Source organism: Phacochoerus africanus, chromosome 5 (assembly GCF_016906955.1).
Source record: "Phacochoerus africanus isolate WHEZ1 chromosome 5, ROS_Pafr_v1, whole genome shotgun sequence".
Lineage (NCBI taxonomy): Eukaryota > Metazoa > Chordata > Mammalia > Artiodactyla > Suidae > Phacochoerus > Phacochoerus africanus.
The window spans coordinates 33032604-33055838 of NC_062548.1; the positions used below are offsets into that span (position 1 = coordinate 33032604).

The 23235-nt window shown below is 50.6% G+C and overlaps 3 protein-coding genes across 6 annotated transcripts in view; 1 reads left to right on the top strand and 2 right to left on the bottom strand.

The window, feature by feature from the left end:
- PDXDC1 (pyridoxal dependent decarboxylase domain containing 1) overlaps positions 1 to 11891 on the top strand; it is a 68143-nt gene extending 56252 nt beyond the window's left edge. Inside the window, exon 24 of the mRNA XM_047780449.1 lies at positions 11757 to 11891. Within this exon, the coding sequence (XP_047636405.1) occupies positions 11757 to 11876 (120 nt within the window). The 3' untranslated portion in view covers positions 11877 to 11891. The remainder of the gene's footprint in view (positions 1 to 11756) is intronic.
- On the bottom strand, positions 85 to 14833 carry NTAN1 (N-terminal asparagine amidase). 3 transcript variants are annotated; one of them, XM_047780453.1, is made up of 10 exons: positions 14658 to 14833; positions 8865 to 8967; positions 8723 to 8788; positions 8342 to 8450; positions 6651 to 6724; positions 4164 to 4217; positions 3583 to 3636; positions 2543 to 2640; positions 781 to 894; positions 85 to 424 (listed from the first exon to the last, which is right to left on the bottom strand). In XM_047780453.1, exons 1-10 carry the CDS (start codon positions 14736 to 14738, stop codon positions 242 to 244), a joined length of 936 nt encoding a protein of 311 aa, XP_047636409.1. In that variant the 5' UTR covers positions 14739 to 14833; the 3' UTR covers positions 85 to 241. The 3 variants fall into 3 exon arrangements, with proteins under 3 accessions (XP_047636409.1, XP_047636410.1, XP_047636412.1); XM_047780454.1 differs by lacking the exon at positions 8865 to 8967 and having other exon boundaries at positions 14658 to 14832; XM_047780456.1 differs by lacking the exons at positions 8723 to 8788; positions 8865 to 8967 and having other exon boundaries at positions 14658 to 14832.
- A 1600-nt stretch (positions 14834 to 16433) lies between these two features.
- Positions 16434 to 23235, bottom strand: part of RRN3 (RRN3 homolog, RNA polymerase I transcription factor) — a 33446-nt gene continuing 26644 nt past the window's right edge. For both annotated transcript variants that reach the window (XM_047780452.1, XM_047780451.1), the window contains exons 16-18: positions 21188 to 21340; positions 19984 to 20071; positions 16434 to 18293 (exon numbers count right to left, since the gene is read on the bottom strand). In XM_047780452.1, coding sequence (XP_047636408.1) covers positions 18132 to 18293; positions 19984 to 20071; positions 21188 to 21340 — 403 coding nt within the window. In that variant the 3' untranslated portion in view covers positions 16434 to 18131. The remainder of the gene's footprint in view (positions 18294 to 19983; positions 20072 to 21187; positions 21341 to 23235) is intronic.

The window sequence follows — 23235 nt, forward strand, 5'->3', positions numbered from 1 at the left end:
GAGTTCACGTCATGAATCTCCAACAGTGAGAAAGCCGCTTCTCCTCTGCCTCGTATCACTAACCAGAAAGTCAGCCTAAACAAATGCCTTTGCCAAAATAAGATTTTATTTTAAAGTCATCTGAAAGACACTGAGGAAGGAAAAGAACCTAAAACTCATGGATGTAGAGTCCAAACGCATGGTCTCTCCTGCCCCCGCCGGCGGTCTTTGCCAGGCCAGAAGTTGCTTGCTTTGGTAATTCCTAGGTTTCGCCTCCGGAAGAGATCTCTTTCCATAAGCCATCTTCATTCTTCTTGTAGAGCAGAGCTTTATTTCCAGGAAACAGCGTGTTCGTTGGCGAAGGGTATTTTTTTAAAAACATCAAGGTGGATCTAATATGTTCCACAAAGTGGGGGGGCTCGGCCAGCGGTGATGTGGAAAGGTTCTGGAAAAACAAGATACGGGGCATGAGCGAAGCCTGCGCTGTTCCCTCCCTTGATGAGGCTGTGCTCCTGCAGCCCCCGTCAGGCTCTTCTTAGATCACGATCTAGATACAGACATCAGCTGTCAAACCATCAGGAGAAGCGAGGCGTGCGCGGCGTTGACGGGGACGCACACCGAGCGAGCTGCCCCTCCGGGAGTCCCCTGCCCTCGCCGACAGGACCGGCCAGTGGCATTGTGGAAGTAGGTGCTGCCGCCGAAGGCAAAGCCGCTCGTAGCTAGTCTAAACCCTTTCTTTTCCTTACAGAGAGGAAAGCAGGGTCCAGAGATGTAAGATTGACCCAACCTGTAAATTCTCACCTCTAGTATTTGCTTATCATCCTGCTGTAACCAGAAATCCACATGGGGAAACGGCATCCAGGAATACGGTCCTATACGAAGCTGTTCTGTCTTGGCATCGTAAATACTAATCATCTAAAAAAGAACGTTTCAGGAAGAGAATTTAAGGAATGATATCAGCGTAAACGCTCCCTTTCCCGCAGACTCCAGTGTAGCCTTGGCGTTGAGGTGTTTATCTGGATGATAAGCGTCTTCTGAATTTTGTCTCAATGAGAACACAAGCTGCTGCTTATTGAATACGTCTGTGTTTTGCCAGTGCGCTTTGTGGAAACATACATCATTTTGTTTAGTTTTGACAGTGACTGCAGGGAGATGGCATTTTTCCCATTTTGATTAGAAACCCGAGGCTCAGAGTCACGTTTCCAGGAAGAGTCCAAGCCCGGCCACAGACCCAGGTGTGTCTGACTTAAGTCTGTGTTCCTCGAGGCCACAGAAAACACGGCCTGCTACTCACACCCCAAGTAACCTTGACCTTAAAAGGTCCACATGTACAGAGTTCCCGTTGTGGCTCAGCAGGTTAAGGACCAGACCTTGTCTCCATGAGGACGTGGGTTTGATCTTTGGCCTCGCTCAGTGGGTTAAGGCTCTGGTGTTGCTGTGAGCTGTGGCATAGGTTGCAGACGTGGTTCAGATCCCGCGTTGCTGTGGAGGTGGCATAGCCTGGTGGCTACAGCTCCAATTCAACCCCTGGCCTGGGAACTTGCATATGCTGTGGGTGCGGCCCTAAAATAAAAATAAAAGTACACATCTGTTGCACAATCACAAGAAAGGAAAAACCAATTAGTAAAAATGTTTAATAGGCCAAATGATCAATTCCCTGAATTTTCACATTTGCCAGTGGTAGTTTTTAGCTTAACCAGCAATGTTGAAAATTTTTGTTACTGAGACCGAAATATGCTCTGAATCTGAGGTAAATCAAAGCTATTATGCTACTTAAGAGGCTGCAGAAGGAATCCCAAAAATGCCAAAGGGTTGGCAAAACAGATCATTCCAAGTCCAAACATTTCCAATGAAAATGTCAGCATTTCATAAGTGAGGAGATTTCTTCTGGGTGCTCTGAATGCTTCTGTATATTTTTTTTTCTCAAAGCATTTTTAAAGGATTCTTTCACCCATTTTTCGAACAGCATGCAAGTTTTAGGTTTTTATTTTTCTAACTTTTTTTTTCTTTTTCGGCCACCCATGGCATATGGAAATTCTGGGGTCTGGTCAAATCAGAGCTGCAGCTGCTGGCCATAGCCACGCCACATCTGAGCGGCACCTGGGACCCATGCTACAGTTTGCGGCAATGCCAGATCCTGAACCCACTGAGCGAGGCCAGGGATCGATTCTGCGTCCTCATGGATGCTAGTCGGGTTCTTAACCCGCTGAGCCATGACAGGAACTACTCTCCCCACCCCACCCCCTTGCTTGGCAGCCACCTCCCCGGCAGAGTTCCTACAAAGGCCAAGGGGTTCGTTCTTTTCAGATCTGGATGTGGGGGGCTCACCACACCTCCCCTAACACCTTCAAGGTGGAGAACTGGGTCTGGGGCTTATCACCCAACACGTTCATCACTCTTACTGCACTTGGGAGTGTGTGAGCGTGCGCTCAGGGGGTCCTGACCACGTGCAGCTTTGAGGCAGCTGACAGCCTCTTCTAAGGTCTGTAAGACAAGATGCTCGTGCAGGCCGAAGCCCCCGCTTGGCCTTAGCCCTGGGCAGCACAGAGGACGTCAGACTCACTGGTCCTCCGGTTAAGACTCGCGCGGCGCGCAGCTCCTCCTCCGGGCCTCGGTCTGGGAAGGAGGCTCTGTAGATCTCCGCAGTCTTCACGTTGACAGCTGTGAGGGACAATGGGGCGACACGGAATTGACAAGGCCTGGGGCTGGCACAGTCGCACACTCACACCACCACACGGAGGGGCAGGGGCTCGCCCTCGCGAAGAGCGGGAGCTGCACAGAGCTGCTGTGTGTCTGCACTTGCAGCCCCGGAAAGGGAGCGCAGCCCTTTAGCCACCCGTCTCATTGGAAAGAGCTGAGGCCTGGGCTGGACCAGGTAGGACCTGGTTCCAAACCAAGGGCCCCCACACGTACAGCGCATGGCAAAGCCTCCCTGGTCAGTCCTGTGACCAGACGCAGCTGCGACCATGGCCTGGGATCGGGGCCAGTGTCTGGTGGTTGGGGTTCGTCGCTACTGTTCCAGACACACAGAGTACAGAGGATAAAGCAGTGACCATGTGTGCACCTGCCACCAGCTGAAAAAAGCAGCTGTTCCGGGTGTGGCGGGAGCCTCTGTGAAGACAGCCCCGGGAGTCCTAGGGCTGTCACAGGACAGGGCCGAGTTCTGGGTTTTCTTGAGCCTGAGGGTTTCACACTCTCCTTGGCAGGACCTTTGCTGTCCATCAAAACCTTACTTGCTTCCCTGCCTGTAAGAAGATTCCCACGCCCCACTCCCGCCCCCAGAGCACTGGCTAGAGAGCAGCAGGCGGGCCTCCCGTGGGAGCAGAGAGCCCTGACGTGCAACTGCCCTGAGCAGGAGGTGGCGCCTACGCCATCTGCTCGCTACCCTCCCTGTTGCCCCTTCACAGTCTAAGGATGTGGACATTCTATCTTGTAGCTCAAGGCTGGAGGAGGTGACGAGCTACCTGCCCACGGTGGCCCGGCACACACACAGCGGGGTCAGGATTTGACCCTGAGCCTGGGACACATTGACAGCAGCAGGCTCCCTAGCTGGCCGGCTCGGCCTTGGAGGAGAACCTGCCTGGTCGAGAGACCCCTACTTACCTATGCCGTAAATGATTGGAAAGTGGTTTTCATTTTCTTCCCGGTCATTTAATTCTAACAAACAAAAATTTAAGAGCTAACTTTAAGAAACATTAAACAACTCTCTACTTTTCTGTAAATAGAGGCCAAGGAGGAGCCCCCACGGCAGAAGCGGGCGGGCGGGCGGGCGGGGGCGGGGAGGAGGGGGGCAGTAAATCGGAGGAAAGCAGAAAATGCACAGGACTGTGTTCCTCTTTCCCTGCTGGGTCCCAAAGCAGCTGGGTGCAGCGAACGAAACTGCCTCATCAGGGCGCCCCTCCCCGCCACCAACATGCAAGGCAGCAGCTCCTCTCGGGGCCCTGGCCCCTTCTTACAGAGGCTGCTCAGAATCTCACGGAAGGACTCGAGGGGGGCCAGGCTCTCAACCAGGATGAGCAGGATTTGGATGCGGGGAGGGTGGGGAAGGCCGTGCCAGATGGGAAAAGCTGGGACAAAGCAGCAGAGTGACGACGGAGGCACAGGGGCCGGGTCCTGCTTTCAGGGTGAGAGCAAAATGTCCCTGAAATCTATAGCCTTGCTCTGGGAAAGATGGCAGAACTCACCTGTCACACATAATGTCACCAAGTGAATGTCGTCTTCTTGTCTGTCAAATTCACCTACAATGAGAATTTAAAGACTGATGTCCAAAACCTTCCTTTACGAGTTTCCATCCTGGATCAGCAGTAACGAACCCGACTAGGATCTGTGAGGACTCAGGTTCCATCCCTGGCCTCGCTCAGTGGGTTAAGGAACCCGTGTTGCCATGAGCTGTGGTGTAAGTCACAGACGTGGCTCAGATCCTCCATTGCTGTGGCTGTGGTGTAGGCCAGTAGCTGTAGTTCTAATCGGACCCCTGGCCTGGGAACCTCCATATGCCTTGGGTATGGCCCTAAAAAGCAAAACCAAAAACCTTCCTTTAATTAGCAGAGCATGTGCTGAACAGGTCAAGAAGGCGCAGAAGGTCAGATCACTTCCCTTTAAGCCACAGCCTGGCCGGTCTATCCGAGGCCAGGTCCGTGTGCACTGATGCCACAGAATGCCAAGAGACAGATGCGCTCCTAGCCTTGAGCCCAAAGGAAACTCCATCAAGGCTTACCATTCTTCTCATTCTCATTCAGGAGATTTTTACTCCTTTCCTAAATAATTTTTCCCCAATTATAAAAAATTTGATTGTCGGAGTTCCCGTCGTAACTCAGTGGTTAAAGAATCTGACAAGGACGCAGCTTCGATCCCTGGCCTTGCTCAGTGGGTTAAGGATCCGGCGTTACCGTGAGCTGTGGTGTAGGTCTCAGACACAGCTCGGATCCTGCATTGTGGCTGTGGTTTAGGCCGGCAGCTATAGCTCCGATTAGACCCCTAGCCTGGGAACCTCCACATGCCGAGGGTGCAGCCCTAAAAAGACAACAACAAAAAACTGATTGTCGTTTGCTGCAGAGCAGAAATTAACACAACACTGTATAAATCAACTATACTTCAATAAAACTTTTTAAAATTCATGTGCTTAATGGGTAACGAACCCGATAGTATGCATGAGGCCTCGGGTTCGATGACTGACCTCCCTCAGTGGGTTAAGGATCCAGCGTCTCTTTGCAGAACAGATGCTGACTCAGAGACATTGAAAAACTTACAGTCTCCGGAGGAGACAGTTTGGGGGGTGGGGGGATGTGCTTGGGCTGTGGGATGGATATCCTGTGAAATTGAATTGTTATGATCATTATACAGCTACAGATGTGATAAATTCATTTGAGTAATAAAAAAAAAAAAAAGGATCCAGCATCGCCACAAGCTGCAAATCTTATGTGGCTGTGGCTATGGCTATGGCATAGGTTGGCAGCTGCAGCTTTAATTCAACCCCTAGCCCGGGAACCTCTGTATGTCGCAGGTGCAGCCTAAAAAGACTAAACAAAAGAAAAATACCAAATTAAAAAAAATGACTGCAGAAAAATTTGGAAAACATAGAAGCATGTAAGGAATAAGTAGGTTTTTCATGGTATAAGTGTATGGGCTTTAATGCCCATAATCCTAAAGTTAACATTCGGTGTATTTCCTGCCATGTTTTTCTGTGCACAGCTGAGCTCAGAATCCATGTAGAGAATTTTCTATTCAGATTTTGTGTGCATATGTGCTTCCCCTTGTAATTCTAACTTCTTCATAAGTTTTGCTTTTTAATGACTATATCACTGTTGCTCCCCTCATGGACATTAGGTTATTCCCTATTGTAAATAATCTTCTACCGCCCACCTTTGGGCGGAAATCTCTGGGCACATTTCAGATTATTTTCCTAGAACAGATTCCCAGCCCAGGAATTACTGGGTTAAAGGATAAGCAGGGACCATGACGCCAAATGGCCTTCCCATCAGGCTGAGCAGAGCATGTGCCACGGCCGCAGGATACACCTCCCTTGCTGCCTCCTGGTTAATCATACAACCATCTTTTTTTAAAAAATACTTGCTAATTTAACAGAGAGAAAATGGTTTACCAGTGTTTTGATTTTCTGCAGATTAAAATGGACATTTCTGTCTGGAGGGTGGTGGTTTTCACAGAGTTCAGGGTTGACGCGTTGGGAATGCATCAACAGCTGCTCCGGGAGTTCCCGGCGTGGCGCAGTGGTTAATGAATCCAACTAGGAACCATGAGGTTGCGGGTTCGGTCCCTGCATTTGCTCAGTGGGTTAACGATCCGGTGTTGCCGTGAGCTGTGGTGTAGGTTGCAGATGCAGCTCGGATCTCGCATTGCTATGGCTCTGGCGTAGGCTGACGGCTACAGCTCCGATTAGACCCCTAGCCTGGGAACCTCCATATGCCACGGGGAGCGGCCCAAAGAAATAGCAAAAAGACAAAAAAAAAAAAAAACAAAAAAAAACAGCTGCTCCGGCAGAAAACTCCATCCCCGTCCCAGCTTGAAACACTCAGCTCTTGCCGTTCGGTCCAAGTGTCCGTGTGGCTCTAAGCAGGGGCACCCCCTCGGTGGTTTTGTCCTAATTGGGTTTTTTATCCAAGCAAAAACAAGTCCACGTTTTTATCAAATTTGAGGAAGCAGAGTGTACTTACTAAGAAGCTGATGAGTGAGTTTTTGTGACAACTGCCTGTCGTCACTGAAGCCTCCCACGAGATGCACTTCCAGCCTGTCAAAGAGAAAGAGGTGGTCAGAGGCTTTAGCTCTCAGCTCCCGTGGCCCCTCGCTCCTCGGGGGCTGGGGCTGGCAAGCTTCTGGGACCCTGCCCGGGGCGCTCCGGGGCCCAGGGGAGCACTGTCAGCACAAACATGACGCCGCCTAGATGCCAGGGTGAGGGACGCTGCTCTAGAGGAACAGGGCGTGTCACGCTGTCCACCCACCCCACGTGGAGGCTGGCAGTGCCCGGGGCAGGTCTCGGTCCCAGGGGCCGGGCTGCGGGCCAGAAAGAGCGCCTCCTGCCATCCAGCATCCTCAGCTCCGCTTTAGGGGAAGGAAACCGGCTCTAGGGCACGCGCTTATTACCTGCGACCCCAGCTTTTCCCAGAATGTGTGCCCCGGAACACAGGCCACATGAGACAGAAAACAGTGTTCCCGGGGTGAGGTCGGCCTGGGGCAGCGCGCCAAGAGGCCCCCACGCGGCCCGCGCTCACCCCAAGTTGCCCCTGTGCGCATGTACCTCCAAACCCCCGGCCCGGCCTGTGACAACCTGGGGACCCAAGCTCGGGCCAGTGTGGCCAGATTTCACACAGCCTCCTACTGACAGACAAAATCCTCTGGAGGAAGGAACCAGAATCTTCTGCACGAGCGGCACAGGGCAGGGCACCAGGGACTTCATATCACGCATCTCCCAACCGCATTCTGAGACTCTGGGAGTCGGGTCTATGGCCAGGGCGGCCTCACAGCCCAGCGACTGCACAGGTCCGAGGCCTGCGGCTGAACCAGCCTGACTGAGGCCCCGTGGGAGTAGAGTTCAGTTTAAAACCAATCTGGGTTAGAGCCTGAATCCTGGCACAAGCTGGATTTTGCATCCCTGGGAGTCCAGGAGCCTGCGGACCCGGGACCAGGTCGTGCACGGCTGCCTCGGGCTTGAGGGAGACGAGCGCAGTGCCTGCCCGGCCACCCAGAGCAAAGGGGACAGGCGGGAGCACAGCACTGGCCGCCAGACAAGAGCTGAATCTCAGGGCGTGGGGGACACCAGTGGTCACGCTTTCTGTCCCCTCGGGAGGGCCGCGCTTGTGGCCAGACGTCAGCCGTGGCACAGAACCCTTGCCGCCCAGTGCCCGCCTGCCCCCCGGGCCTGCTCTCCTCCACAGCACCACCCACCCCAACGCGTCTATGTCCTGCCGCGCCTGCTCACTGTCCCCTTGCCTGGGGACGCGAGCGCCATGGGGACAGGCTTTTGTCTACTCTGTTCCCTGGCACCTATGACAAGTTCCAGATCATAGGAATCATTCGACACACAGCCGCAGAAGGAAGGACAGGTGCCACCGCGGGGGTGTCACAAGTGACGTCCACCACACGGACGCCTAAGGGGACGTACCGCGAAGGCAGCTACAGGTTCAAAGTCAAAGCCTCCGGCCACAGCCAGCCCCGCCCCTGCCCCCGCCCCCACTCGTTCACTCGGCCCCGAGGACCAAGTGCCGACGCTGGGCCACGTTCTGCTCTAGGGGGACTGGACGGCCACCATGCTGGTGACACTCGTTGCTGGCACGGCCGCCACGGCTCTTTCCTCTACGCGACGCTGCCAGGTCCCCGGCATCACGACACAGAGTAGCGTGGAGCTCACCTTCCACGTTGAGTGTGGTCGGAAAAGGATTTAATGGAGCTCATGATCAGGGAGACCTCAGCTTTGGTGTCAGTTCCGTCGCAGTGGGTCAAGCAGGTTGCCCCATTACCTGAAGAACAAGGGTGAAACGACGCGGGTTACGCCCGGGGAGAAGGCGGGGAGCTAGCCAGGCCTCCTCCTGGGCACTCGGACGCCTCGCCTCTCAAGAGCCTGCGGGAAGGAAAAGCGAGCCGCGCGCCGCCCGCCACCCCATCGGACCGGGGCCTGGGGACCCTGCAGCCCGGAGCGCCAGGCGCAGCCACGAGACGCAGGTGGAGACCCCAGCGGCCCCACGGCTTGGGTCGGTCCGAGCAACGGCCTCCTTCGTCTCCCTCACCGTACCTGTGTGCCTCAGGACCACAATGTGACAAGTGGTGGCATCATCAGAACCCAGAATGCAGACGGAGCCTGTTTAAAAAAGAAATAAAATAAAGTATCCAACAGCCTTTGGGGAGAACGCCCAATTCACTGCTTCCTAACCTACCATCCTTTGGGGAGGTCACTGCAAGCTCTCTTTGCTGAACATACAGAAGGCCCTGGGGTCCCACTTGTTGAACAGACTGACCTCTGAGAAGTCTGGCTCTTTCCTGTTCAATTAAAAAAAAAAATAAAATAGTGACGGACATTAGTGAGGCTCGAGCTGCTGGAGGGGTGCAGAGCGCCAAGGCCCCTCGGAAGCTTGAGCTGAGGATGGCATGTGTCCGACAAAGGCTCAACCAAAAGGCGCCAGGAACTGCGGGGTGCACCAGGGCGAAGGACGTGCCATGAGACAAGACCCTGGTACCTAGGAAATAAGGTGCGAAGACGCTTTCCCACACTTCTTTACGAAAGAGCGTGAGCAGCTCTACAAGTACAAGTGTAAAGAGTCAGACCCGGGGACCGTGGATCTGGTGGCTTTGACGTCACCGCCCTGCTTCACTTTCTTCAAAGAGAAAGACGGCTTCAGGCTTTTCCAATCCCCTAAGCTAGCGATCCCACTTCTGGAAAGTGGCACTAGGGAAACGACCCAAGAGATGCAGAAAAGGTAAGTTCTCCAGAACCAGCTCGCAGCCGCTAACGGCACAGCCAGGAAAGGTGAAGACGAGGGGGAAAGAGCTTCTCTGAAATGCAAACTGAAGAGCAAGATAGAAGAGTATAAAAAAGACTTTTGAAGCCGTAAAGATGCTAATTTTTCTGGTAAATAAGCTGTTAATACCACAGTGCCAAAAATGCTGCTACACGCAGGAAAAAATCCTGGAAGGAAATTCACCAGCATAACTGATTGAGACATGCTGTCACTGCTTTCTCTCCTAAGTGCTCTGTGCTGCAATGATGTTATTACAGAAAAAAACAAAAAGGATCCCTCATAAATGAGCAAAGTATGAAAAGGATAGGTTAACAGTAGGGGTCAACATTTTGACTAATTAAATATTTGTATATATTCTTATGCTGTAAGCCCTGGGGGGGGGACTAATTTTTGTCCTAAAAATGTCAAATTGACACATCGCTGAAATTTCCTTTTCCCTGGCAACAAATAAAACTCCTCAATACACAATCTCCTATCTAAGTGTGTAAATGTGGAGCCTGTGTGTGCCGTCTAGACCAAGGAACATTTTTACAGTCTTATACTGGCTGCTGGCCTTTCCTCACGGCTGGTGCTAAGCTAGGTTTTAGGGCTTAGCAAGCCCTTTACCCCTTTCCAAGACATGTAAACGCACATACTGATCCGCTTGATGATTCTCCAATGAACCTCCAGCAGCTGGAAGCAGCAGCTGGAATCAGAGCAGCCCCTCCCTTTAAGAAAGGCGCCAAGGGAGGCGCGGAGTGAGATGGAGTCAAGAAAAAAAGAGATGCGGCCAATTGTCCAAAACCGCACACCACCTCCCCAGCCGTGAGCGAGCGCTTTTCATCTTCCTACCACTTCTCACCTTAATTCAAAGCAAGAGGAAGGAGAGTGAGGGACGCCTCCGCATTACCGCCTTAATACTCACCTCTCCGTGCTGCTCTTTGGGGAGGGGGAGAAGCAGTCAAGGCAAATAGTTACTGTTCATTTTCACAAGCGGGTCTCCGCCCCCAAGCAAAGCTATTTCTGAGAAATGCATGATCAGGGTACCCGAGACCGAAAGTCACGTCCACCACGGACTTAGTTCCCACCGCTCCCCAGACCCAGAGAGCGCGCATTTTCAGGGGGGAGGACAGCCCCACAGCAAAGCGGCCACCGCCCTGGGGTGTCACTCGGTGAAGGAAGCTTAGCCAGAGTTCTCCCCGGAAAACAGTCCTACTCCACAACCGCGCAGCCTTCCTGACATAAAAGCAGCCCCTGTCTTCTCAACCCTTTCCTTCCTCTGGATGCAAAGATTCACCAAAAAAATGTCTTTTCCCCCAGGCTCTCGCCACCACTATCCTCCCCTCCCAATCTCCATTAAATGGCACTCCTTTTTTTTTTTTTTTTTTTTGGCTGCACTCACAGCCTATGGAGGAAGTTCCTGGGCCAGGGATTGAACCAGAGCCACAGCAGTGACAACGCGGGAGCCTTAACCCACTGAGCCATGAGGGAACTCAATGGCACTGTTCTCTTGGGGGGGGGGGTAGAGAAACAGTTCACAATTCACAAATAATGAGTATTGTGGGCTTTGCAGACTGGGGGGTCTCAGCATCCCAGCTGGAGTGTGACAGCAGCAGAGAACACGTGACAAGTGGCTGTGGCTATGTCCCCAGAAAACTGTATGGGTGACAGTGAAATTTGAATTTCACGTGTCACAAAGTGGCATTCTTTCATTTTCCCCTCCCTACCGTTTACAAATGAAAACCCATTTGTGGCTGGTAGGCCACCCACCGACAGGCTCTGGCCCGTGGCTGCCACGAGTTAACCCCCCTGGTAAGCAGTCACTGAGCCATACGGAGGACAGCCGTGTGTCCCTCCCTCCTGCTGCCACTGTCCCCTCCACCTTCCGACGGGGGAGTCAGCGTGAGAGCGCGGTGCGGCGTGGGCGTGAAGGACCAGGCGGCGCCGAACTGCCCCCCCTGCCCCCCCCCCGGCCCGGGGAGGGCCCGGCGCGTCTCTGCCCGCTGTTCTCTGACATCTAGATTCCTGCTCCAGCCCGGGATCGGGTGACCCTGTGCCGCTGTGCTTCGTCTCCTGCTCTGGGAGACGTGTGACGACGAACTGAGCTGCGGGCGGTCAGGGAGGTGGGTGGGGGGGAGCCGGCACCAGCCCCCACCTCTGCTTCCCCCTCCCGACCCCAGGGTCTCCCTTGCCCACGCCCTCCTCCCTGAGGGCTGCGGCATCACTGCTTGGAAACTCTGATCTTGTTACATCACTTTTCTGCTCAAACAACTGTTTGCTGAGGAATGAGGCCCGGCGTTCATCAAGATTTATCTCTGGGCCTGTTCACAGGGCGAAGGAGTACAATCGAGGTTCGTGGAATTCCACGGATCACAGACAGGACTGGTTCCGAGCGTGCGGGGAAGAGTGGAGGCTCTAGACAGCACTGCCCACAAGTGCTTTCTGCACTGATGGCCACGACCTGAGCACCTGAAACGTGGCTAGTGTGACCAAGGAGCTGATTTTTAAATTTTATTCAATTTTATTTTATTGTTTGTTGGTTTGGCTGTGCCCGCAGCATGCAAAAGTTCCCAGACCAGGGATGGAACCTGTGCCACAGCAGTGACAATGCCAGGTCCTTAACCAGCTGAGCGATCAAGGAACTCCCTTTATTCAATTTTAATTTAAATGTAAATCGCCACAGGGCCCCAACAGCTATCCTAGGCCAACAGGTACCCTATGGGGAGCAGTATAGGGTTGCCAGGTTGCAAGGCCGGCTTCACTGCTCATGGGATATGGGACCATGGGCAACTCACTCCCCCTCTGTGCCTCACAGTCCCCACCTGTAAAATGGGAACAGCAGTAGTACCTGCTTCCTAGGGCTGGGATGCTCGGCAAGTTCTGCTGCACTGCTGTTACTGTTGTAATTATCTAGACTAAGCACAGCTATGGACAGGCTTATAACTGCAGGTAGTGCATGCTTACATCATGGAAAAGAATACACAGTGTGTTATCATTTAAAAGGTGTATCATATCCTTACAGAGATTTTTCTTTGTATATTTACCAAAATGTGAAGCATGGTTGTGGTCAGATTCTTTTTTCTTCTTTTTGAGATCTATATTTTCTATTTCCTTACCAAGGGGACACACTACTTGTTTAAAACAAATAAAAAAACACTTTCATGTCTCCACACTGTACATTGGCTGAAAGATCCACCTAAATCCCTGCAACTGGAGTCCTGGCTCAGTGGTAACGAACCCGATTAGCATCCATGAGGATGCAGGTTCAATCCCCAGCCTTACTCAGTGGGTCTGGGATCCAGCACTGCCGTGAGCTGTGGTGTAAGTTGCAGATGCTGCTCAGACCCCACATGGTTATGGCTGGGGTGTAGACCATTGGCTGAAGCTCCAGTTGGACCCCTAGCCTGGGAACTTCCATATGCCACAGATGTTACCCTAAAAAGCAAAAAAAAAAAAAAAATCCCTACAACTTAGATATGACCTACCTCTCCCAGCTTATTCTCCACTCTCCCCGTCCCCACCCCCTCTGCCAGGGAAATCAGCCAGGCCACCAGCACTCAGAGCCCTTCCCCTTCTGCCCAGGGGCCGTGGGACAGAGTCCAGCTTGCCCAGCTAGAACTCCCTCCCCCTCTTCCACGAGATTTCTATAGATGTATGTGACCCCCCACTCCACGTTCCTATAATGCAAACTGGTCCCCGCTACACAGCCCTCCCAGGCCATGTCTCTCGAAAGAGGCCAAGCCTCCCTTCTAGAAGGCTGGCCTCATTCCCCCTCTCTCCACACTCAGGGTGGGGCCTTGGACACTGATCTTTCTAACTTGATAGCAAAGAAATTTTCAAACAGAAAAGTCGAGCATCACCTAAATTCTTCAGGCAGTTGCAACTTTCTTCCCCTTGGTGAGTCCTACTCCCAACTTCACCACTTCAAGAAGTGCCTGATTAACAATGCCCAATGTCTGCTAGGCAGCCAGTATGTCTTGGCCAATATTACTATTGTTTTCTTGAAACGCAAGTTGAGAATCACACACAGTTGTCCCCTTTTCCCTGGCAGTAACTCCTCCTCCTCTTTTGGGTCAGTTTCAGGGGCCAGTCTGCTCAATCATTAACAAATATTTACAGAGCACAGATTCATTACCAAGGCCAGCCCTAGGCTCTGAGGTTACAAAGTGAAAGCACACAACTCTGTCTGCCTTCAGGAAGTTTACAGTCTGGGGGGGAGATCAAGGAAAAATAAAACAAATATGCAGAAAAAAATCGTTACACACTGCCAACTGTTACAGAAGAAACCTCAAGAATAGCTTCTCTAAGCCTAAGAGTTGATTGGGTTCCCCTGCTTCACTCTGCAGAGTGAAAAGAGGCTTTTTTTTTCCCCTTTACGGCACTTAATTATCAGTTATGGTGTTTGTGCCACTCTGTGATTAAAAACCATCCCAAGCCTGTAAAAGTCCCAACTGTAGAGCTAGAGGCAAACACGGTACCCAATCCTTAACTGGGTTTGCGGCAAGTGAGAGACTGGGTCCCGAATTTTTTTTTTTTTTTTTTTTTCACAGTAAGAACCCCTTTCCAAACAGTCTTTGCATGAGCACAGACTAAGGGTTCAGAGGTCTATCTAAGGACAAAAGCAGGAAACAAAACAAAACCCTTACATAGGGCGTGGTCCTCAACACCGCCCGGCTGGGGAAAAACAGAGTCCTTTCGCCTATAAATAAAGAGCCCCCGGCCCCCGGCAGCTAGAAGACTAGGGGACCCACCAGGATGCCCCTGCTCCCGCCCGGAACAACTTCCTGCGTCCTGAGAACCCAAGGACGATTCCGCGCTCAACAAGGGTGGGGATCCCCGGCGAGGAAGTGAGCAAGGGCGCTGCCCTGATGTGCCTAAAAGGGTCAAGTCCGGAATGGGGGTTGGGGCCGCCCCGTCTGGTACGAGGGAGTCCTGGGGTGTCCTCAAGCCGCGGTGCTGGGCGACCTTGGGCGAGTCACCTAACCTCTCTGGGCCCCTTGTTCCCTCTAGAAAAGCGGGCCTCAGCAGATGCCCTCTAAGGTCCAAAGAAGGTATAAGCTCCAGATGCCTCAAGCGACAGCAGAAAGTCGGCTGCCGGGGCCCGGGCTCCGGATGTGCCGACAGCACCTCGGCTGCGCCAAGTTTGGAGTCTGATTCCGGGGAGAGCGGGTGGTGGCGGCGGAGTGAAGAGCTCGGGGCCCACCTCGAAACCCCCGCCCAGGCCCTGCTCACCTCCAGAAGCGGGTGGGCGCGGACGAGGTCCCCGGCGGACTGCGGCAGCCGCACTCGCCGCCCCTCCACGAGCAGCGGCATCGCGGAGGCGGCAGCCCCGCAGGCCCAGGGAGGCGGCGGCCTCCCCTGCCTGGAGTCGCCCACCGCCCCCGCCCTCGGGCCGGCCCGCCCCGCCCCACCGCGGGTGCCACCGGGAAGTGGAGTCCGGAGGCGGAGCAGCCCCAAGAAGCTGAGGAAACCGACCAGGGGCGGGAGGGCGCCAGGCCCCATGGGAAATGTAGTGCAAACGCGAGGGCGTGACCCTCCTCCGCAAGGGGCGCTGGGAAACGTAGTTTTGAAAGCGTGGGAAGCGCAGTAAAGGCAGTGCCAGGTTCACGTTCAGCCTATCTGGGCTGAGAGCGGGCTCCAATTTAGGTTCAGATCACGGCTGCACCACTTCTCAGAGTGACCTTGATCAAGTTTTCCCACGTTTTTACCTGCTCCATAGGATTGGATTTAACATAAAACATAAATCATCTTAAACGGAAAATGGAGCCTCAACTTTGCTAGTCCCAACATTTAGAAACCATTAGTGACACCTGGTGCTTGACATTCAGTAGGCACTCATAGATGGGCAAGGAACGGTGGGAGTAAAGATCATCAAGATGCCCACAAACCCTACCGACAAACACCCTGGCTTCTCACATTGGAGCTACTCTAAAACTTGGAAATAGTACTCAAATGGATCCAACTCCACCTACATTAACAAAATTAATTTTACAAAAGGCCGTGCGTGGTGAGATCAAAAAGAGGGCCCACTTCACACAGAGCAAAAATATTGGAACTTCTACAGGGCACAGCAAGAGTTAAGAATCACCTTAATAAGCACGGCCTGGCAAGGGGAATACGCCGGCCCTTCCCCTCCAGGTGAGATTGCTTAAGCTGGCACCAAGGAGGTAACATGGGTGAAATGGAAGTTAAGTTTGCCTTCAAAAAACCTTTCCATGAAAGTGCTTCCTGCTTCATTAGACTTTCTCACAAGTTAGCCCAACAACTCACTTCATATGCATTTCCATCAAATCCTCACTACCCTAAACAGCTAATAGTTGTTTGCTATTTTCAATAAAAGAGGTCAGAGAGAGGCTAGGTAACTGGCTCAAGATGACACAGCTAGCTAGATCTGACACCAATCTGTCATTTCACATTTGTATAAATTGGCCAGTTCTCACTAAAGAGCCACCCATAGCAGGCAGACAGGATGACAGACCCTGGAACTCCTACCCTACTTGAAAGCCTGCTTCTGAGTAAATGGGATAGAAAAATCCCTTGTTTTCATGTAATTCCCAACTTTTGTATAGATGTTCCTTAAAAGAATGTAACTTTGGGGGAGGGGGAGTTCCCTGGTGGTCTTGTAGTTAGGACTCAGTGCTTTCACCGCTGCAGCCCAGGTTCAATCCCTGGTCTGGCAACCAACACTCACTTCCACATGAAGCTGCTGCACACCAAGACACCCCACCCCCACCCCCTCAAAAAAATACTTAACTTTTTGGAAATGTTTGTTTTTCTTGGACCAGTTTGGTGTGATCAAGGAAAGTAATTGGTGCTTCAGATGCACCTGGACACCATTCTCATCACTGACATGTAATTATTTTTGCACTGCAATATTTTTGCCTCTTAAAGTCTCAGGGCAGTAGAATCTCAGTTGCAGTTTTCTGTTGCAAAATGGTGATTTAATATAGCTCAGAAAAAAAAAAAAAGAAAAACCAAAAAGAAAAAAAATCAGAAATCCAAAGAATATTTGGGTGAGAAGCCTCTTTATTGGGGTACTCCCTTTATAAAGTTCTAGATTAACCATATCATTGTTTTATTGTCACAATGCATTTTTTTTCCTCAAATGCCTTTGAAATTAGAATTATTTGTATTTACATCCTTCTACGTTAAAACTACTTCTGAATCTACAAAGACCCCACTTACCATTAATTTCTATAGGCACGTTTTCAATAATTCATTTTATCCACTATACAAAAATCCCACTTTTTGTCAGCAGTTAAAAAAAACAGAGAACCTAAAGGCTCTCCACCAAGTCACCCCCCAAAAATTACCAATATCCAAAACTCTTTAAAACAATAAAAATTTCTGTTTGCCAAAAACTTATTTACAGACTGAAATTCAAACTACATTGCCATCGATATAACTATACAAGAGCCTACAAAGCGCTAGGAAAAAGAAAGTATTTCATTACAAAATATTTATGATCAAGAAAGTATCTCTTGTCTTTTTAAATAAAGAATAGGAAAAAGTGGCAGAAAAATAAATATGTTCAAAAATGTCCATTTTCACAAATAACAAAAAAGTATACAAATAAGAGATGGAGCTAAAATATGCATGAGCTTCAAAATGACTCTAGCAGCGCTTGCACAAATTTGTTGCAAAGCAGGGTTGTTCAGACTCCTCTCTCAATGTTTAGTTATAAAAATACAAACAGAGCCTCACCACAAGATTTCACTGAGCTGGCATCCAGGGTACCAACAGCCAGTAGACAGGGCCTGAAGCTGTCATGTTGCCCTGTGGTCGCTAGCAAAACCCTTCCACCAAAGGACCTAAGATTTTTTCTCTCTCTCTCCCCCCCCCCCCCACTTGGATAGATTTTCCAAATGACCAATACAATGCTCTACCCCAAACAAGTAGTTCCAGTTCTAAGAGGACTCTTGCGAGCCTCGGGGTAAAATTCTAGGAGCTGTTTCCTAAAAGTCCAGCCCCACTTTTGGTGGGTGGGCATCACATTTACCCAGAACTCCTTTCTTCTTTTAAGTCCATTCTGAAACCACTGCTTTCTCTGGTTCTGGTTCCCTAAGTTCTCTCTCTCTTCCCTCCAGGTCTTTATTGGTTTCTCAAGCCCCTGGAGCTCTCCTTCAGTGCCAGCTGCAACCTGCAGCATCAGGACCAGCTCTGGCCACCTCCCCACCTTCTCCTCTCCTCTTCTCTGTGTCCGCTGGACCCCAACACACAAGTACAGTTACAGCAGAGGGTGGGCAATGTAACCCAACCAGTTATACTCATTCTGAAGGCTTGAAATAGTGTCCCAGAGGATTTTTTTCTATGAAAAGATATCTTATCAACCAAGCCTTGGGACTATGGTTGTGACAAAAACCTTGTTAAAAAGGCAATCTGTTAAAAACGGGCAGTTGCCGACATTGGAAATTTCATGATAATGATGTCAAAAAGCTGTAACCAAAAAATGTATGCTTTCAACAAACAAGCCACGCTTTCCACATTTATCACCAACTCCACTGTAAAACGGTGCACGTGATGGTCTGCCTCTTCCTTTTGTCTATCGAGGTGCAAAACAGAAAAGAAAAACAAAAAAACCTGTTCAGACACTGGAGTTAGTCGGACTTGAAAGGAAGATGCCTGAGGCACACACTTGCTCTAGTTCAAAGCGATGGTGAAAAATACGAAGCCTGGTACCGCCGAGCATGATGGGAGCAGTGTGTGTCAATCACACATCTTTGCCATCAGGGGCGACTGGTCAGGCAGGTACAAGACGGGTGGGGAGCCCACGCTACTCGAAGGACTTCGGAAATGCGCATCAAAGGAGCTCGGCGTCACCCCAGCTTCACCTTTCAGAAAGTCATCTTCTTCGTCTTCCGCCTCCTCCTGCACCGAAAACAGAGGTTATCAACACATCACCAATGGCAATTTGAAAAGCTTTCAACAATTCCCTTCCTCAGGAATGCGCTGTCTGGAAAGACAAAGGTACAGGGGAAAAAAAGCATCTTCATTTCAAGACGCTTTTTTTTCTCCTCCTTTTTTGGCCGCACGCGTGGCATACGGCAATTGCCCAGCCGGGGATCAAATCCAAGCCACATCCTTAAACGCACCGTGCTGGGCTGTGGATTGAACTGGCAACACCTCAGGAATAATCCAGATCATTAACCCACTGTGCCACAGTGGGAACTCCAAGAATCTGAATTTCAAAAGCTTCCTCTGATACACACTTCTTTTTTTGTGTGTGTCTTTTTAGGGCCACACCCATGGCACAGGGAGGTTCCCAGGCTAGGAGGTGAATCGGAGCTGCAGCTGCCAGCCTATGCCACAGCCACAGCCATGCAGATCCAAGCAGCATCTGCAAGCTACAGCTCAGCTCACGGCAGCGCCATATCCTCACCCCCACTAAGCTAGGCCAGGGATCAAACCCGCGTCCTCATGGATGCTAGTTGGGTTCATTTCTGGAGTGCACTTCTCTACTGCGAATCACCCACACAACTGCTCATCACATGTTGTAAGTATCTGCTTAAAGTCTGATTTTCTTAACAGCTTTTAAGTTCACGGAGGGCAGGCAACATGTCGTTCTTGCTCAATCTGACATAATGTAAATAAATGAATGATTGCAGCCCGTCAAATGCAAAACATAAAGGAAAAAATAAATAAATAAAGAGAGCGTTCCAGTGATTATTTGAAAAAGAAGACAGGCACACGAAAGCTGACTCTTTAGGTGGAAATGAATGTGCTTGGAGGAAATGGATGGTGACAGGTTTTATTAATTTTCTTCTTTGGCAATGGCTGCCTCAGCTCCGTGTTGCGTGCACCGCAGGGTGTGCTACAGACCCGCATCTTCACCACCTCTTCACAAAGACCTACGAAATCAACGCTAACTTCTGGGAAAATGTCAACCCTAAGTAAATACGAGTGTTAAATTGGTGCTAATGATCAAGTGGTAAAGACTGAAATTTGCGGAGTTCCCGTCATGGCGCAGTGGTTAACGAATCCGACTGGGAACCATGAGGTTGCGGGTTCAATCCCTGGCCTTGCTCAGTGGGTTGACGATCCGGCGTTGCCACGAACTGTGGTGTAGGTTGCAGATGCGGCTCGGATCCAGCGTTGCTGTGGCTCTGGTAGGCCGGTGGCTACAGCTCCGATTCGACCCCTGGCCTGGGAACCTCCATATGCCGCGGGAGCGGCCCAAGAAATAGCAAAAAGACAAAAAAAAAAGACTGAAATTTGCTGAGCTGATTTTTCATTATTCTTTTCCAAAGTCAGCATGTGAAGTGTCTGGTTTAAATGACTCGTTAAAAAATAAACTGGCGTTCCCCGGTGGCCTAGCAGTTAAGGATCTGGCATTGTCACTGCTGTGGCTGGGGTTCAATCCCAGGCCCCGGAACTCCAGCACGCACTGGCCAAAAACAAACCAACCAACCTCTTCTAAGACCACAACCTAAGCTTGGAATTCTGTAATGGCAGAATAAAAAATGTAGTCTTTCTCAAGGGTAGCTTGTTATTTACTGTGTGACTACCATCTGTAACCACAGAGGAGATGCCCAGAAAGGGTGCTGAATCACAAAGTTACCTTTTTAATGGGTTTCTTCAACTCCTGAAGCTCTTCGGCACTCAGGTCTTCCCACACCTGATAAACAGGATCGATGAACTTCTTTGACCTGTCGAAAGATCACATTCCAAAAGCAAATTAAATACTATATCGAAGATCACAACACACTTAGGTCTTGTCTCAAAAGTCGCACTCCTCAAAATGACGAAGAAAAAACTATCGCTCAGATAATGAGTACCCCAAAATACCCCATGAGGTCCTACCACTGACTCCTGCTTTGTAAGAGTTCATCGACTCACAGATGGAGTGTTACACCTACTGCTTCTCCTCTTTTCATTTTCAAGTGACAGGAGAAGCACATACTTGCTCTGGTTCAATTCGAAGCCGAAACGCCCTGAGCCCTGGAACCCAAGAGCACAATGGGAGGCTCGCCCGTCTCCATCACAGATGCCTGCGACGGGGGAGGGGGACTGGCGGCAGGTGTGAGATGGGAGGGGAGCCCACACCACTTGCTCAATTTGGCAAAGATCAACAGTAAGTGATAATACATCCAAATGAAGGCGAAATGATGATTCTGGAATTTTCTATTTTTAGATTCCTATGATCATTTACTAAAAATAAGTTTGGGGAAAAAAGACCAATCTGGTTTCAGTCAACCAAGATTTAGGGGACCAGACAATCCCAAATCACTGTGTCGCTAGTTATAAAGAGCAATAAGCAGAAATCCTGCTTCCTTATATACATGCCCAGCTAAGACTGGCTTGAGGGGTTTTCCAGAATTACTCATCCAGATAAATCACTTGGCTTTTGCTCATCCCGTGTAACAGGGTGGGATGTGATCTCTAGAGGACGGAATGAGTCATGTGGCAGAAATACATGAGCCTGGGAAAGGCAGCACCCTCCCCCAGGCACCTGTACCCTCCACCTCTTGTATTTTTAAACCAACAGGTTTAAAGAAAAAACAACCCCCCCACCCCGGTGTCAATCTGGGCTCCTACTAGGGTAGAGACCTGCAAGGCCTAGGGTGCTACGACCCTCCGCAGCCTCTAAGAGGCTTCTCCACGCTGGGCCTGGAATACACGCAAGGAGACCACAAGGCCCTAATCAATGGTCAGGAAGGGCCACGCGTGACAAAGACATCCAAAATCCCAACCCTGGGACAAGCACATACACATCACATTTAAATTCACCACCGACAAGGCCAACTGTCTACACACACACCTACCTCTTCAGCACACAGGGATCGAAGGGGAAGAAGGTGTCCAGGGGGTTTGTGCAGGTTTGCACCGAGTCCCCCCCAGCAGTGTTTCTGATAACAGGCAGCATCTGGCGGTTGTTCCTCTCAATGAGGGTGTAGCAGAAGACGAGCTGGTATTTGCTGTGGAACAAAAGCCAACAGAGACAGAGGCACTGACGTGCTGGGATTCCTCTGCATGGACACGGGCTCGCCCACCAGAGAGTGCCAGCTACACGGACTCTACAGACCTTCGTGTGTGAATGAGTGCAAGAAAAAATAACAAAGTAGAAAAAAAGTAATGCTTTTAGGGGTGCAGTTCTCTGGGCCTAGGATTTAAGAGCTGGCTAAGGAGAAAGAAAAGCTATCACTTTAAGAATGTGAGAGGCGCTCAAATTATTAATAGGCACAACTCACTAAAAATTAATGCAATCAAGGCAATACTTTTAGCTTACAAAATTAAGGAGCTATCTCTACTTCTTTATCTGGACTCCATAAGAGAATGAGCGGGCTGGTAAAAGGGGATTCAGGATTCACGAAGATATGGGCGGCTGAGGAGACTTGGCTGTTGAAGGAATTTAGGTTGAGTATCAGGACGGGGGACAACATGGGCCTTCCTGAGTCAGGAGCTCAAGAAAGAGGGCAAGAAAGGAAAAGGCACAGTGAGTGAAAAGAGTTAAAGAGAAGAACGTGCAACAAACACCAGCAAGACCATAGGCTGTCAACCCCTCAGGTGGGAACCTCCTCAGCAATTTCAAAATCACTCACTGGGCCTCTTCTCTGAGATGAGGAGTTAGCTCACTTCTGCCAACTGTGCCCTCCCCTCCACCCATGGGACTTACAGGATCCCAGGTCCCTGCCACAATTTTAGGCAACACTGATTCCTGTTCTATTAGCAAGGGGCACATTTGACTCTTGGTGGAGGGTAAACTGGCAGCATCTGGTAACACCAAAGACAGGCGCCTCCTACACCCCAGCCACCGCACTTCTGGTGACAGGGAGTGTGTGCCTGCCCACCAGTACACACATACAACCACGTTTCCAGCACCACTGAAATCCCAGCAAACAATCGATTTTTTAAATTCTTTTATTTATTCATTTATTTATTTATTTTGCCTCTGCGTCTTTTTTAGGGCCGCACTCCCGGCATATGGAGGTTCCCAGGCTAGGGGTCTCATCGGAGCTATAGCCACTGGCCTACACCAGAGCCACGGCAACACGGGGTCCAAGCCACATCTGCAACCTACACCACACCTCCGGCAACGCCAGATCCTTAACCCACTGAGTGAGGCCAGGGATCAAACCCACAACCCCGTGGTTCCCAGTCAGATTCGTTTCCACTGCGCCATGACGGGAACTTCCTCGATTTTTTTTTTTAATTACGACAACATTACACAGCAGTCAAACATCAAAACACAGCTACGTGAGTCAGTAGGGCTCTCACGACCATGAAGTAAGGAAAGCAGTAGCCACAGAGCACACACGCCTGTCTCTTGGCCTCCTGCTCTCAGCATCGCATCTCACTCCCCCTCTGTCGCCAGCCCCAACCCCCATCCAGAGGCTCTCTGTTGCGTCTGTTCCTCAGCTGCAGCCCCCTCCTCCCACCCCAAGGTTGTCCTACAGGGCAGCTGCCTCTTCGCTGCTCCACCCACCCTTCCAGCTGCTTCCCATCTTCCCACAATGTGCTGGAAGCTTCCACTCACTGCTTGTGGTTTCCTAATTCTTTACGATCATTTTTGAGATCTCAGGAGAGAGACTACCTTGAACTAGATGGCCAGTGAAGAAAAATAAGGCCACTAAATGGTAGCATCAAGATGTCCAAAGGGGACTGAGGGATGAAGAAATTATTCTTGTCTTCTAACAACACAATCTGTTGAAATTTTAAGCTATGATCCAGGAGTTCCCATCGTGGCTCAGTGGTTAACGAATTCGACTAAGAACCATGAGGTTGCGGGTTCAATCCCTGGCCTTGCTCAGTGGGTTAACGATCCGGCGTTGCTGTGAGCCATGGTATAGGCTGCAGACTCGGCTCAGATCCC

Bases quoted from the DNA above. Each gene is read 5' to 3' on its own strand.
- NTAN1 (XM_047780453.1), bottom strand. From the start codon at position 14,738: ATGCCGCTGCTCGTGGAGGGGCGGCGAGTGCGGCTGCCGCAGTCCGCC. The intron at 8,968-14,657 runs GTGAGCAGGGCC...TTAATTGAACAG, and splicing joins GCGCCCACCCGCTTCTGGAG to GAAAGAGCCAGACTTCTCAG. The intron at 425-780 runs GTGAGAATTTAC...TTGTTTTTCCAG, and splicing joins ATGATAAGCAAATACTAGAG to AACCTTTCCACATCACCGCT.